At 44.8% G+C, this 13,821-nt stretch overlaps 1 protein-coding gene across 1 annotated transcript in view; it reads right to left on the reverse strand.

Moving 5' to 3' along the window:
• Positions 1-5,169, reverse strand: part of LOC129328010 (zinc finger protein 665-like) — a gene marked incomplete at its 3' end in the record, with an annotated part of 32,787 nt that extends 27,618 nt beyond the window's left edge. Inside the window, exons 1-4 of the mRNA XM_054976753.1 lie at positions 4,981-5,169; positions 4,551-4,599; positions 2,213-2,292; positions 1,985-2,111 (exon numbers count right to left, since the gene is read on the reverse strand). Coding sequence (XP_054832728.1) covers positions 1,985-2,111; positions 2,213-2,292; positions 4,551-4,599; positions 4,981-5,169 — 445 coding nt within the window. The remainder of the gene's footprint in view (positions 1-1,984; positions 2,112-2,212; positions 2,293-4,550; positions 4,600-4,980) is intronic.
• Positions 5,170-13,821: the final 8,652 nt, after the last annotated feature.

Genomic DNA, 13,821 nt, shown 5'->3' on the forward strand with positions numbered 1-13,821 from the left:
TACTTTCGCCTCTCACTTTAAACATCACAGGGTTACGTTTAGTGTGGGGAGATGAGATAACTTTTTACATGTTTGGTCTTCCTACACTCAGATGTTGTAGTCTCATGATGTTCAGTTGGCAGTTTTTGGTGTGTCCACTGCATGCTACACTCTGCATGATAAATTGCTCTCTTTTTTCCAAAATGGGCGTCTCCCTAGCTCTGTGCTGGCTCATTTGAAGCAGTGAGCAGATGACAAAACTCTGAGAAACCAGGAAGCGGACTGAGCGGGTGAAAGCTAGAAAGAGGTGAGCTCCTTGCCGAGGTCGGGCAACCTGAGACCGAAGCCAGTAACAGAAATCCTGCTTTCCCAGGGGGAAATACAAGAGTCATCAAGTCCGCCCCCCTACACAACGCCGGAAATTCTCACTTATGCCCCCACCCCATCACCTCCCTCGGTGACTGGTATCAACCTCATGCAAACAAAAGACCATAAAGGCCTTGGAGCAAGGAAATGTTTTTTCGTACTTTGTAAAGTGCACAGTGAGGAGCCTACTTATTATGGTTGTTGTTTAAAAAGCTGCCTTCCGTGGTTACTGTTGACTTGGCTAAAGTACAAAAAATGTATAGACCAGAAGAAACCACTTTGGATTATACCAGCCGAGGTGATCACCCCAAACTTAGAATATGAAGGAAAAGAATGGCTTACCCTCAAAGACTTAACAGAAGTAACAGGTAATGAGTTGAAGCTTAGACCAAATGAGGAGTTGCCATTCAAATATGGTTGGTTGCAATGTAGACAAATCAAAGACTTGTTTGATTCAGACCAAAGAAAAACAGGCTTCAGAACCAAGAATTCAGAGCTAGAAGAATTACTGTTGGGAGAGAATGGTAAAATAATTTCTAAAATGTACAAATTGTTATTGAGGTGGTTTACAGAAGATGAAACAGTCAAGGTGCAAATGGTAAAGTGGGCTATAAATTGTAATAATGAAATAACGATGGAAGCATGGGAACAATTGTGGTAAAATACTTTACAAATATCAACATGTACCAGTATTAGAGAGAATGACTATAAAATGTTATATAGATGGTCCTTAACACCGAAAAAATTAGCCATAGCCAACAAACAGCTATCTAATAAGTGTTGGAAATGTAAGGAGCATGAAGGTTCTCTATTTCATATGTGGTGGACTTGTCGTAAGGCTAGAGACTTTTGGACCAAAATATGTACTGAGATGTCTTTGATACTTCGTTATAATCTTGCAAAAAATCCAGAAATGTTGTTATTATCATTGCATTTGGAAGATGTTAATAGAAATGATAAGATATTGTTATATTATATGATATCAGCAGCGAGAATAATATATGCTCAGTACTGGAAGAGAGAAGAAATACCTGAAATTGAAGAATGGACAAGGAAATTGTTGTACATGGCTGAAATGGACAAACTAACCAGAAATTTGAAGGAGCAAGATCCAGAAGCATTTTTGGAAGATCGGAAAAAGTTGAAAAAATACATGGAAAAGAAATCGGGTGTTAAGGGACAATTATGGACTTTCGAGGGTTTTTAAAGAAATTAAGTAAGATAAGATATAATTAAGATCTTTACTACTAATAAGAAAAGAACAACTTTAGTATAGAAATAAGGTATTATTCATAACGGGGGTTGGATGGCTGTTGGAAGGCATTATTGAAAAGGGGGAGGGAAGGGGTGGGGAAATATACACAGGGGAACTGAAATGGAATGTATTTGTATTTGAATTTGATTATATATTGACCCATTCAATAAAAAACTGTTTTAAAAAAAAGAAACTGCCTTCCTTGGCTGCCCTGAAGGGGCTATGAAGAGAACCCACTGATATCCCAAAAATGTTCCTTCTAGTTTACAAAGCAACACTTTAACTTACAATCTAATACAATACTGAGATTCTCCACCAGAAGAGAGTCTTTCTTAGAAGGAGCCGTTTCTGCCTGTGAATAAAGGGGGGAAAGGGCAGCCTTACCCAGAGAGGCCACAGCCTGACGATTGGCCTCCGTTACTTCCTCGTGAAGGAGTCTTTGGTCCGGACCCAGCAGAGCCCATTCCTCCTCCGTGAAATGCACGGACACCTCCTCGAAGGTCACCGGAGCCTGAAGAGAGAAGAGAAAGGAGTGAGCAGCACAGACCCAGGGAGGGAGGGGTGGGGGTACAGGGAGACCCCCAGATTCATGCTTTGCAGTCCCCCACTTACCCGATCTGGCCACACGCAAACCGCCTTCTGTCTTCCGCAAGGAGATGGCAAAGAACAGATCACTTCTGTCAAGGCCCCGCCTGGAAGGAGAAAAAGGTAACGGGAAGACATTCTAAACTTTCCACGTCTTTAGCATTTCTGTTCCTCACTTGGGGGGAAATTATTCCTCTCTTGGTTCATACACACAACTCCATATATTTGCAACATGTAGTCTTACCACAGTTAGAACATACAAAAATTATGGCTCATTCCTCCAATGGGGCAAAATCGACAGAATTAAGAAGGAAGAACTCTAAAATGCAAGGGACAGGCAGTTCTAAATAGGGGTGTGCAATAAAAAATATTCTGGTTTCCTGCTTCAGAATTTCCCAAGTGGGAAAAAGAGTTGGAAATAAGCAATTTCCAAACTGGAAAGCCGCTTCCGAAATCGTTGATTGACTCACTTCTATCTGCTCTGTAATCCGATTTAACCTGAATCGGAAACCTGAATCGCACACCCTTAGTTCTAAAAAAGTACAAGAGGGCAGCAACTCGACACAGCAAGCCATTTTGTCAGAACCAACCCCATACAACCCAGGGGGTGGGAGATGGTCTACAACATTGGGCGAGTCAGTGGACAACCAGGGAGAGGGGGTTTATAATCCCCCCTCAAAAGGACCTCGCCTATGCCCTAAACTCAGCCCTATGCCTGGCAGAACATCTTTGTCTTACGGGTCTGTTGGAAGGAGAATAAATCCCTTTGGGCCCTAGTTTCCACAGACAGAGAGTTCCACCAAGTAGGTGCCATAACAGAAGAGACCCTGGCCCTGGTTGAAGCCAGGCGAACATCCTTGGAGCCAGGGACCACCGGCACTTGTTTACTGGTTGACCCTCTGAGGAATGTATGGTGAGAAGCAGTCCCGCATATATACTGGTGCCACCCTCTCCCATTCAGGCCCAGTCAACCAGGCACACCCTCTCAGATTTAATTAGCCAGGAAGGGCAAGGGACTTAGAAGCAGGAGGTAGGCCTCAAACCTCCATGGATCCTGTCCACACTCTCAAACAACTGGACGAGTTGGCCCCCTGCCACATCTGAACTTGTCACTGCTCATGCAGAGTCCACGTTGGAAGGGATGCAGAGGAAAAAGGGCACAGGTCGGCCACCAGGCAGTCAACTGCCTCCTTCAGGCCACATCCCAACAGGCCTTTGACCTCCCAGAACAGCTCCACTGGTCTCCACTTTTAATCCAATGGGGGATTAACAGAGTTGTTTGCCGCCATCACAGCCAGAGAGTAGGCTTCAGAGAGAACTTCTACCATCTCCCTTCTCTGGTGATTGTCCAGAACCCCTCAGTAAATCCAGTGGTTGCCTAGGGGGGCCTAGGTGGGATGGTGTTGATCCCCCGGGTCATTTCCTCATTCTGGAGGTCAACCAGGGTATGGTCAGTTGACCTTACCAGCAGGAAAATCCCCCTGGGCCATCTGAAAACCAGTTGGATCCATCCACCTACAGGGCCCGATTACCTTAATTGATTTCCTGCCCCTGCAAAGTCTTGGTGTCCTTGTAAGCCTAAGGCCCAGCCAGTGCTGATCTGCCAATGAGAGGGGGGCTGTCTTCAGCCCCCCACCTTCAGATCACCTTCCTCCTGACCAGAGCAAGACACCAGATCCAGAGTCTGCCCTGTGCAGGACGTGGGGCCTCCTATTACCTGAGACAGGCCTGTGGTTGTCATGGAAACCATGAAACCTTGAAGTGCAACCAATGGGGGGCCCTCGGCCTGGAGACCGAAGTCCCCCACAGCAACCAGCCTCAGTTACGCTGGAAGATCTCCTCAAGTCTTATAATTTTATTGTTCTTCTTCTTGGCCCAATTTCAAACATTATTTGCATTAATTGTCAGTTTTTGAGTGTGGACGCAGCTTTGTTCTCAACACCTCTCCTGCTGGCACCAGAGGGGAGGTGAACCAGAGATGCTTTAATCCTGTTCTCTCCCATGCATAGAGAGGATTAACACAACATTGTCATGATTAAATTACAAATCTCTACAGTTTTTCTTTAACTGCAACCATAAACCCATTTGCATTTTTACAAAGTCGTTCCGCAGCTGGTTAACCATGTTGCACTCACAAGTGTGTAATATAACTGGAGATGAGGAACGACCTAAATCACTGCTCTTTCAATTATTTCACACTGATCTTAAATTGATTCTAGGCTTTTACTTCCCCAAAAGGACACTTCTATACTGAGAAGTTAGAGCGAGCATCTTTCCCACGTTTGCCCAGGGAAGGGGGCATGAAAGCAGCCCACCTACCCTCAAGGTGGACAACCAGTGGGAACAAAGACCCCTCTGATCTTACCGGGAAAAGCTGCTCTGTTGTCATGCTCCTGTGTGATCTTTTCCTGCACCTGAAACAGAAACGGGGGTCCCAAAAAGGGGAGACTGTTGAGAAAAGGAACAGGAAAAAGTCGGGGGGGGGGTTCTAAAAATATTGGGGCAGATTGAGGGCATCCTTGATCATGTCTCGTACCCCACGTATTATCCAGATGGATCCTCCCTCTCACCTGCTGGTCCCGATTCTTGGCACCTGCCTGGCTCAGGAGGAAGCCTTCTGCCAGGGCCACTGCCTGGGAACTGGTCTCCGGACCGCATTCCCTGACCCAGCTCTCCATCTCCGGGGGCAGGACGGCCAGGAGTTGCTCCAAGACCAACAGGTCCAGGATCTCCTTCTTGCTGTGGCCTTCTGGCTTCAGCCACTGCTGGCAAAGATGGTGGAGGCAGCTGCAGACCTCTCGGGGCCCTTCGGCCTCCTGGTAGCGGAAGTGCCTGAATTGCTGGCGCTGCACATCTGAAGGGAGAAAATCCTCTCCCAGGCCCTTCTGCACTCTTCCTTCCCACAGTTCTCTTCTGCTCCCAGCCTCGGGGACGCCGGAGCCTCTTCTTCCTTCTGGGCAAACTGATTCTGGCTCTCTCCTCATCCTCCCTTCCTCTCCAGCCAGCCTCCACCTGGTCTGGACAATCATCTTCCTCCTCTGCCGGATTCTTCTGGAAAAGCTAGTGCCAGATCGAGAACCTCCTGCAAAGAGAGGGCATTTCCTGGAAATACATACATGGACACCTGCATCTAAAGAGGTGACCTTTGACTCAAGATAGCACAGGGAATACCCCGGAATCAAAAATGTTCATAAAGAAGAAGCCAGACAAGGTGAAGAGGAGCTTCGTCTTAGCAAGCAGAAAGGCTCTACTCGGCTCAATAAAAGCAAGGCTAAACTAGGAACTAAATGCACCTGGAATCAAGGGTGTTCATTAAGAAGAAGCCAGGCAGAGCATAGGAAGAGGAGCTGTAGGCACAGCAAGCAGAAAGGCTCTACTCGGCTTAATAAAAGCATGGCTAAAATATGAACTAAAGATACCTGCACCATTCTGAAGCCGGGTGTCAAGGGTGGTGTGCGTGTTTGCAAAGTTACAAAAGCAGTTTGATTCTTCATGGAAGCCAGTGGAGCCATGGAGGAGGCAGAGAAGAGGAAAGGGGTCCTGATGTGGAACCTGGCAGGGCCCAACCCACTGATTTATTTTATATTTATCCACTATGAAAGGAAGTGTTATTATCTGTCATTCAATGCTCTATATATTTATACTGCTGAATTTAAGTAATAATCTTTCATTACAAGTTGCTTTTTAAGGCCTTTCGGTCAGGTTCTTTGACATAAAGGAAAGCATCTTTCAACTTCTGTGACTGATCTGAGAAACGGAAGTCCAAGAAATGACATCTCAGGTCTTGCTGACACTTTAAGAAGGCACCAGGTGGCTGCAGGTGGCCGTGAACCCAAGAGAAAGGGCCGATTTCTAAAAGCCAAAGATCTTACATTAGCAAAAGCAGAACAAAGTGAAGAGGGGAACCCTCCAAAAATCCAAGTTTGCTATTCCAGAACTTCAAGAAAAACCCCAGGAAGGGCCTGTGGGAGCAGGACGGCACTACAGCAACGCCAGGCTTCAGAAAAGGCTTACGGGACTTCCGCTCCCCCAGTGACCCACCATGGCAGCTTCACACATCTGAACAGGGCCTTCTGCTGGGGCCACCCTGAAAAGGAGCCAAATCAACAGCTGCCCACACAAGTGTCTTCTCTGCAGTGGCCCCACCTTGTGCAATGGCCTGCCTGAGGCAGCCAGGAAAGCCCCCTCTCTCTTGGCTTTCCACAAACTATGCAAAACTGAATTATTCAGGAGGGTTTTTTACCCAGATTACAGGATGATGTCCTAAGAAATGGATTAGAGAGATGCTCTGGAAAAGGCTGGGACTATAGTCTATTCTACTGGGTACTGATTAGTAATAGTGATATGCTCCTAATGGGCATTTCCATATTGATTAATATGACTATATAACAAACGATTTAGGTTTTGTTTCAGCAGTCTTCTAGCTTTCTATTCGAACTGATGCTTCCTTTCAAATGTCTGAAATCCCACCCTGTTGTATTATTTACTGAATGCCCCAGCTATTAACCGTATTGGCTCACACAATGCAATCCACCTTGAGCCTCAGTGAGAAAGACAGACTATAAATAACGTCAGGAAAATTAAAATAAGCAGAGGCCGAAAGAGAGGCCTCTTTCCTAAAGTTTGCAGACAGCAGCAGGCTGCAAAGAAAATATGGCGGAAGGGGCCTGCCTTGTTCCTGGAAGAACTCAGCTCCATCCCTGGAGAAGAGGAGCAGCAGCAAAGCCCCTTGGATCAATGGAGCCCTCTGGTCGATCAGGCCAAAAGCAGGGAGGCGCTTTGCAAAGGAAAGATGATTGCAGGACTTACCTCTTTTGCAAAAAGTCCTCAGGCTCTGCCTCCCCTCCCCTTGGCCCAACCACACCGCAGCCACACAACAGGGACCCTGGGACAGGAAGTGACTGTCCCAGGTCAGGTGGCCTCCCCACTTCTGGCCTCTCTAGGAATGGAGTCTCCTTCCCTTTAACCTTTAAAACTCTCCAGAAAGCCAAAATGCCCCACTTCCGGCTTCCTCCTGCTAACCCCTATCAGTACCTCCCACGTGTTGGGGCTCAGGTGCCTCCATACCTCTGAGAATGCCAAGATCGTTCAATTTCACTGAAATTAAGTTAATTATTGGTTGGGGGCACAAAAGATACTCATATGTATGAAAAACCTGGAATCAGTATTTTTACATAGACTTTGTTAAGATAATAATTAGGAAGAATGAACACAGAAGTTTTGGATACCTTAAGAAATCATTTCAAGGAGAGATAACTAGGTATGATTTTTGAAGTTAAAATACTGAGTTAGCCAAGATTGTGTGTCCTTAGCAAGGGGAACACTTAGGAATGGTTGAGAAATGATTCTCAAAGCCTATAAATACGGGAGGGGAAATTGATCAGGACTTGTTTCTAGTTGGGGCTTCTTGGTTGCGATCTGCTCATCTTTTGGGGTAAGGAACTTTTAAGGAGTCGTGTAATTGCTCTTTTTTAAATAATCCATGGAGCAATGATGGCTGGTGTGATTTTCTGTGGATTTACCGAACACTTAGAATGATGTTGAAATAAAAGCTTAGAATGGAAACAGAGGTTCTCTAATAGGTTTTTTCTTGTGTCCTATACCCCTTAATGATCTTATAGCCATTACTGAGTTGTTCCTCTGGCCATTACTTAAATGATCTGACATAGGAAAGCTTAGGGCTTCTTAAGAGCTGATGTCTGAATCAGGCCTGGCCAGAGGTCTCTGGAAGAGTCTGGTCTAAAATTACCGCCCTATTCCCTCTGTTAAATTACCCTCTTAAACCATTCCATTCGACACCTTCTGTGGGATGAGACATTTGTGGGAGCCTTTCTGAGGCCCTTCCACCGAGTGGCAGCCACAAGAGAGAAAGCCTCTGTCCAGGCAGCTGTTCACCTCAGCCCTGTGGCAGAGCATATGGGGAGGGCTGGTCCTGGAGAGATATGGGGACCCTGGATCTGCCCGTGAAGTTACAGTCCCTGGAGCTGAGCCTGATCACTAATCAACAGAGCCATTCCGGGACTTGTGGTATTATCCGGTCTGCCATTTTATGGCTTCAAGGGCAGATCCATGTGGAGTGCATTAAAGCTGTCTAGCCACATGGTTGTCATACAATAATTCTGTCCTCCATTTTATCTTCACAAGAAACTTGTGAGGTAGATTAGGCTGAGAGTGTATCTGGCCCCCCATCACCCACCAAGCTTCCATGGTAGAGTGGGGATCTAAACCCTTCATCCGCTACATAACACTGGCTCTCAATAGAACTGTTAATGTTTAGCTCAAATGTGGGTGTTTTTCTAAATAAACTTTCTTCTTGTTCACTTTAAAATTGTGTCTGTCAACTTTATCCCAGCGATTATTCCAGGCTTGGGTGAGTTTATAGTCATGCCCAGATCCGATCCCATCAAACCAGCTTGACATTTTTCTTTTTGATTTCCCACTGGGTGCAGTGGGGTAGGTGGAAAATGAAAACCGTGGCAGGACTCGGGAGGAAGAAAATCCTGTGCTTCAGGTGATGCCTGTGAGACACCCCCCCCCCCCAATATCCATCACAGCTCTTGATTCAATTACTAGAGCCTGGCACCCCTCATAGGTTTCTGTAACTCTGTAGCTTGCAGTGCTAACACCTCCGCTCCATTCTCTATGTGGCAGTCCTTCTAATACTTGACAAAGGCTCTCCTATCACTCTTCTGTTTCTTCTCTTCCCTCCCTCCCTCTGGCAACCATAACAGCAAAACATGCCCCTTCTCTATCTCCGTCCATCCCAGTTTCGCTAGTTATTTTAGACTGCTATCCCTGTCCTGTCCCGAATGGTGGGGATTGAACAGGGCCCACCTGCATTCAGCACTGTGGCTCTGACCCAGATAATGTCCAGGCCTCAAGCTGCTTTATGCTGATTCTGCACATGGGCCTGCCAGGCTCCGCCACTGCCTGCCTTCTCCAGTGTCCCCCGCAGGCAAGAGGGGAGATATTGATTGTCTGCCAATATCTGTGATGTTGTGATGTCATCACACTCTGCACCAGATCAATTTCAGCTCCAAAAACAGCAGCGGGAGTTCCCCTGGTTAACACAGAAGCACAAACTAGAAAAAGACCGGGGAATACAGTTAGAAATAATGAATAAGCAATCTATATTGTGCAAAGTGCAATATTAATCATAAATATTCCATACAATAAATAAATCCAATAAATATATTCAAAGCTTGCAATGCATATTCCGTTTCCAGTATCCGTCTATCTCATTTCCAAAATTCATGGGCTCTAATGAGCAGTCCAATCAAACACAGTACAGGAGGGCGCATGGATGATAGATAAAGATGACTCTGTGTTAAGTGATCCCCAGTCCAAGTCTGGATAAAGGGTGCCCAGGGGCAGTCTGCCGACGGGATGATGCAAGCAAAGTTCCCCAATTCCCGTTTCGTACGTCTTCTTCCTGGACAGTATTTCTAGTAGACCAGAATAATACATTTCATAAAGTAATAAATATATATATCAAAAATAGAGAGATACAGAAATACACTTTATATATTATTCAGCATATCTTCAATAATTTCAGCTCCAAGCAGGCTGAAGACTCTTAAATAATCAGCCCCGCCCCAAGTGCAGGAGTTCTCCCGAGTTCAGCGCAATGATGTCACATCCGGTAGAACGGTAAATGCTGCCTCCTGTCTTGCCAGTTGCCAGGAACTCCCCTCCACCGAGTGACTTGCTCGCCCTCCAATCACGTTCTACTCCAGACCTGGCCCCTCCCTTCTTCACCCCATAGAAAGGGAACTCCACAACCAGAATGGCGTTTCTCCACAGGCATGTACAGATTTTTACATCTTTTTTTTTTAAATAAACTTTTATTGGATGGGTCAATATATAAGTATCCAAAAAGAGGGGGGAAGAGGTCCCAGCGATAATTAAAAGTTGGACTGTCGAAGTCTGGTCCCTGTGTTCATTTTCTTCCTTTGGGGTCAATATATAATCAAATTCAAATACATTCCATTTCAGTTCCCCTGTGCATATTTCCCCGCCCCCTCCCCTCCCCCTTTTCAATAATGACTTCCAACAGCACTCCAACCCCCCGTTATTTATAATACCTTATTTCTATACTAAAGTTGCTAAGATCAAGTGTAAGATCTTAGTTATATCTTATCTTACTTAATTTCTTTAAAACCCCTCGAATGACCATAATCGTCCCTTAACATCCCATTTCTTTTCCATGTATTTTTTCAACTTCTTCCAATCTTCCAAAAATGCTTCTGGAGCTTGCTCCTTCAAATTTCTGGTTAGTTTGTCCATTTCAGCGATGTACAACAATTTCCTTGTCCATTCTTCAATTTCAGGTATTTCTTCTCTCTTCCACCATATATTATTCTAGCTGCTGGTATCATATAACAATATCTTATCATTTCTATTGACATCTTCCAAATGCAATGATAATAACATTTCTGGATTTTTTGCAACATTATAACAAAGTATCAAAGACATCTCAGTACATATTTTGGTCCAAAAGTCTCTAGCCTTACGACAAGTCCACCACATATGAAATAGAGACCCTTCATGCTCCTTACGTTTCCAACACTTACTAGATAGCTGTTTGATGGCTATGGCTAATTTTTTCGGTGTTAAGGACCATCTATATAACATTTTATAGCCATTCTCTCTAATACTGGTACATGTTGACATTTTTAAAGTATTTTACCACAATTGTTCCCATGCTTCCATCGTTATTTCATTATTACAATTTATAGCCCACTTTACCATTTGCACCTTGACTGTTTCATCTTTTGTAAACCACCTCAATAACAATTTGTACATTTTAGAAATTATTTTACCATTCTCTCCCAACAGTAATTCTTCTAGCTCTGAATTCTTGGTTCTGAAGCCGGTTTTTCTTTGGTCTGAATCAAATAAGTCTTTGATTTGTCTGTATTGCAACCAACCATATTTGAATGGCAAATCCTCATTTGGTCTAAGCTTCAACTCATTATCTGTTACTTCTGTTAAGTCTTTGAGGGTAAGCCATTCTTTTCCTTTATATTCTAAGTTTGGGGTGATCACCTCGGCTGGTATAATCCAAAGTGGTTTTTTCTGGTCTATACATTTTTTGTACTTTAGCCAAGTCAACAGTAAATTTCTTCTCAAATAGTGGTGCTGAAACATTGCGTCCATTTTATAATTGCCGCACCACATATATGCATGCCATCCAAATAGTTTATTATAACCTTCCAAAGTTAATAATTTATGATTGGTTAAAGACAGATGTAAAAAATTGTACATCTTGTGGGAAATTAGTTAGACTGGAAAAACTCACCCCAGGTTTGCCCTGATAATCAGTCACTCTGTAAGGGAGAAATTGGGATTCTGAGCATAAAACTGTACTAGATGGATCCCTGATTAGCTGATACAAAGAAAGGTATTTCCCCAATAGAGGTGTGCTCCTTTTAGAGTCCTTTGTTCCAATTAATTTTCATTTAAAGGATCTGATTTGGTTTCAGCCCAAAAAATAAAAAAAGATCAGAACTGCATGATTCATTTTAAAAAACCGGACATTTGAATAATTTAAAGCGAATTTTCTTTAAGCCCTTTCTATTAAGTTCTGCATTAGTTCATGAACAGTGGCAGGACTCTAACCTGCAGAGCCAGGATTGATTCCCCACCCCTCCCCCTGCAGACAGCTGGGTGACCTGAGTTACTCACAGCTCTTTCAGAGCTCTCTCAGCTCCATTTCGCAGGGCGATTGTTGTGGGGATAATAACCCACTTTTTAAACTGCTGTAGGTTTGGTGTTAAGTTGCCCTAAAGGGCAGTATATAAATCAAATATTATCTTCTTCTGTCCCTGCAGTCCCCTCCCCAGCATGAAGAGGGGCAGAAAAGCCCAGGGGAGGCCCCGGCCACTTCCCTGAGAAGTGGTAAAAAACACACGGCAGAGAGAACCGTTTCCTATTTCCCCCAAAATACCAGGTTCAGGACGGACAAGAGGCACTTCTACACCCTAAGGCAGTTTCAGGGGGGTACCCAAGTTGTTCTGCAATAGAAAAGCAGGATTTGAGCTGAGGGGCACCTGACAGTCCAAAAAGGGTTTGCAGGGATATGATTTCTAGAATCTGAGCTCCCTTCTTCAGGTTTGACTCTCAAAAGCTTATGCTCTGGAAATCTAGTGGATCTCTAAGGTGCCACTGGACTCAGATCCTACAGTCTTCACTCAGAAACAGTGACCATCGCCAGACCCTGTAGCAGAGAGCTGGTGGAACTCTCTGCTACAGGGTCTGGCAATGGCCACTGTTTTATATAGCCTTAAAGGAGGACTAGACAAATTTTAGTGGCCTATAAAGGGCTATTATGGGTAATGGCTAAATTGAACCTCCCTATTCAGAGCCCTTTGCTCCCAGCTGGCAGAAGGGATGGCGACGGGGGACACTGTGACCTCCATCCTGGGGGCCTTTGGGGGCACCTGACTGGCTGCTGTGTCAGACAGTGTGCTGCGACCCCCACGGGTCTGATCCGGCAGGGCTCTTCTTAGGTTCTTATGCACCGTCCACTTTGGGACCGGCTCCTTTGGAGCTAGGACTAGTGGTCGTGTAGGTCCCCGCAGGGCATTTCCTGGGAGCAACTGGGAGGGGGTCGTCTCCCCTCACACACATTGTCAGGTATAAATCACACAAAGGCCATTGAATGTCGTTTATGACAGACTCCCTGTATTTCAGGTGGTTTTCATGCCTGAGATATTCCCCCGTTTACTGGCTTTTCTTTCTTTCTATTTCAGAATCCACAAACACACACACATGGGATTCAATTGGCTTATCAGAACTAGGAAACTGTCACCAATTCTGGGGTTAGATTTTATTTTCCAGACAATGACCAACCAAATACAACATACATAAACAGAATAGTTCTGAAACTGTATATACACCATCATTACAGGAGGACATCATGCCGAAAGACTTTTTCAGCACCTGGGCCTGCCTCCCTGCGCTTGGGCAACGGAGGTTCACAGCAATTCATGCCAGAACACCCCTCCTCATGGGGGGGGGGACTGCAAAGCACAATGAAACATAACACCCACAGGTAACGGCAGGATGCAAAGGTAGTAATTTTTATTACAGAAGGGCTAAAAGATAGATTAAGAAAGAGGAAGTGAAACCTAACAAGAAAGCAACTACGGAGGGCCAAGAATGGCCTACAAAACAGTTTACAAAGTACAAACAGTATAAGAAACATAATAGGCATATTAATAATCCATTACAGTTTTTCACCTACAACACTTCCCTCTTTACTATCAATCAATTTGTGGTCTCATTAATGATTCCCCCCCCCCGCCCCGTAACTCCTCTTAACATCTCCAAACCTTATTTTTAAGAATCAAAACCACCCATCATTAATTCATTTTTCTGTATATTGTCAAAGGCTTTCATGGCCGGAGGACGTTGGGTTTTCTGGGCTGTCTGGCCATGGTCTTGGCATTGTAGTTCCTGATATTTCACCAGCAGCTGTGACTGGCATCTTCAGAGGTGTGGCACCGAAAGACACAGATATTCAGAGGGGCTACACCTCTGAAGATGCCAGTCACAGCTGCTGGCGAAATGTCAGGAACTACAATGCCAGGACCATGGCCAGAAAATCCACAACAACCAACATTTTTCTTTGT

Source organism: Eublepharis macularius, chromosome 4, assembly GCF_028583425.1.
Source record: "Eublepharis macularius isolate TG4126 chromosome 4, MPM_Emac_v1.0, whole genome shotgun sequence".
Taxonomy (NCBI): domain Eukaryota; kingdom Metazoa; phylum Chordata; class Lepidosauria; order Squamata; family Eublepharidae; genus Eublepharis; species Eublepharis macularius.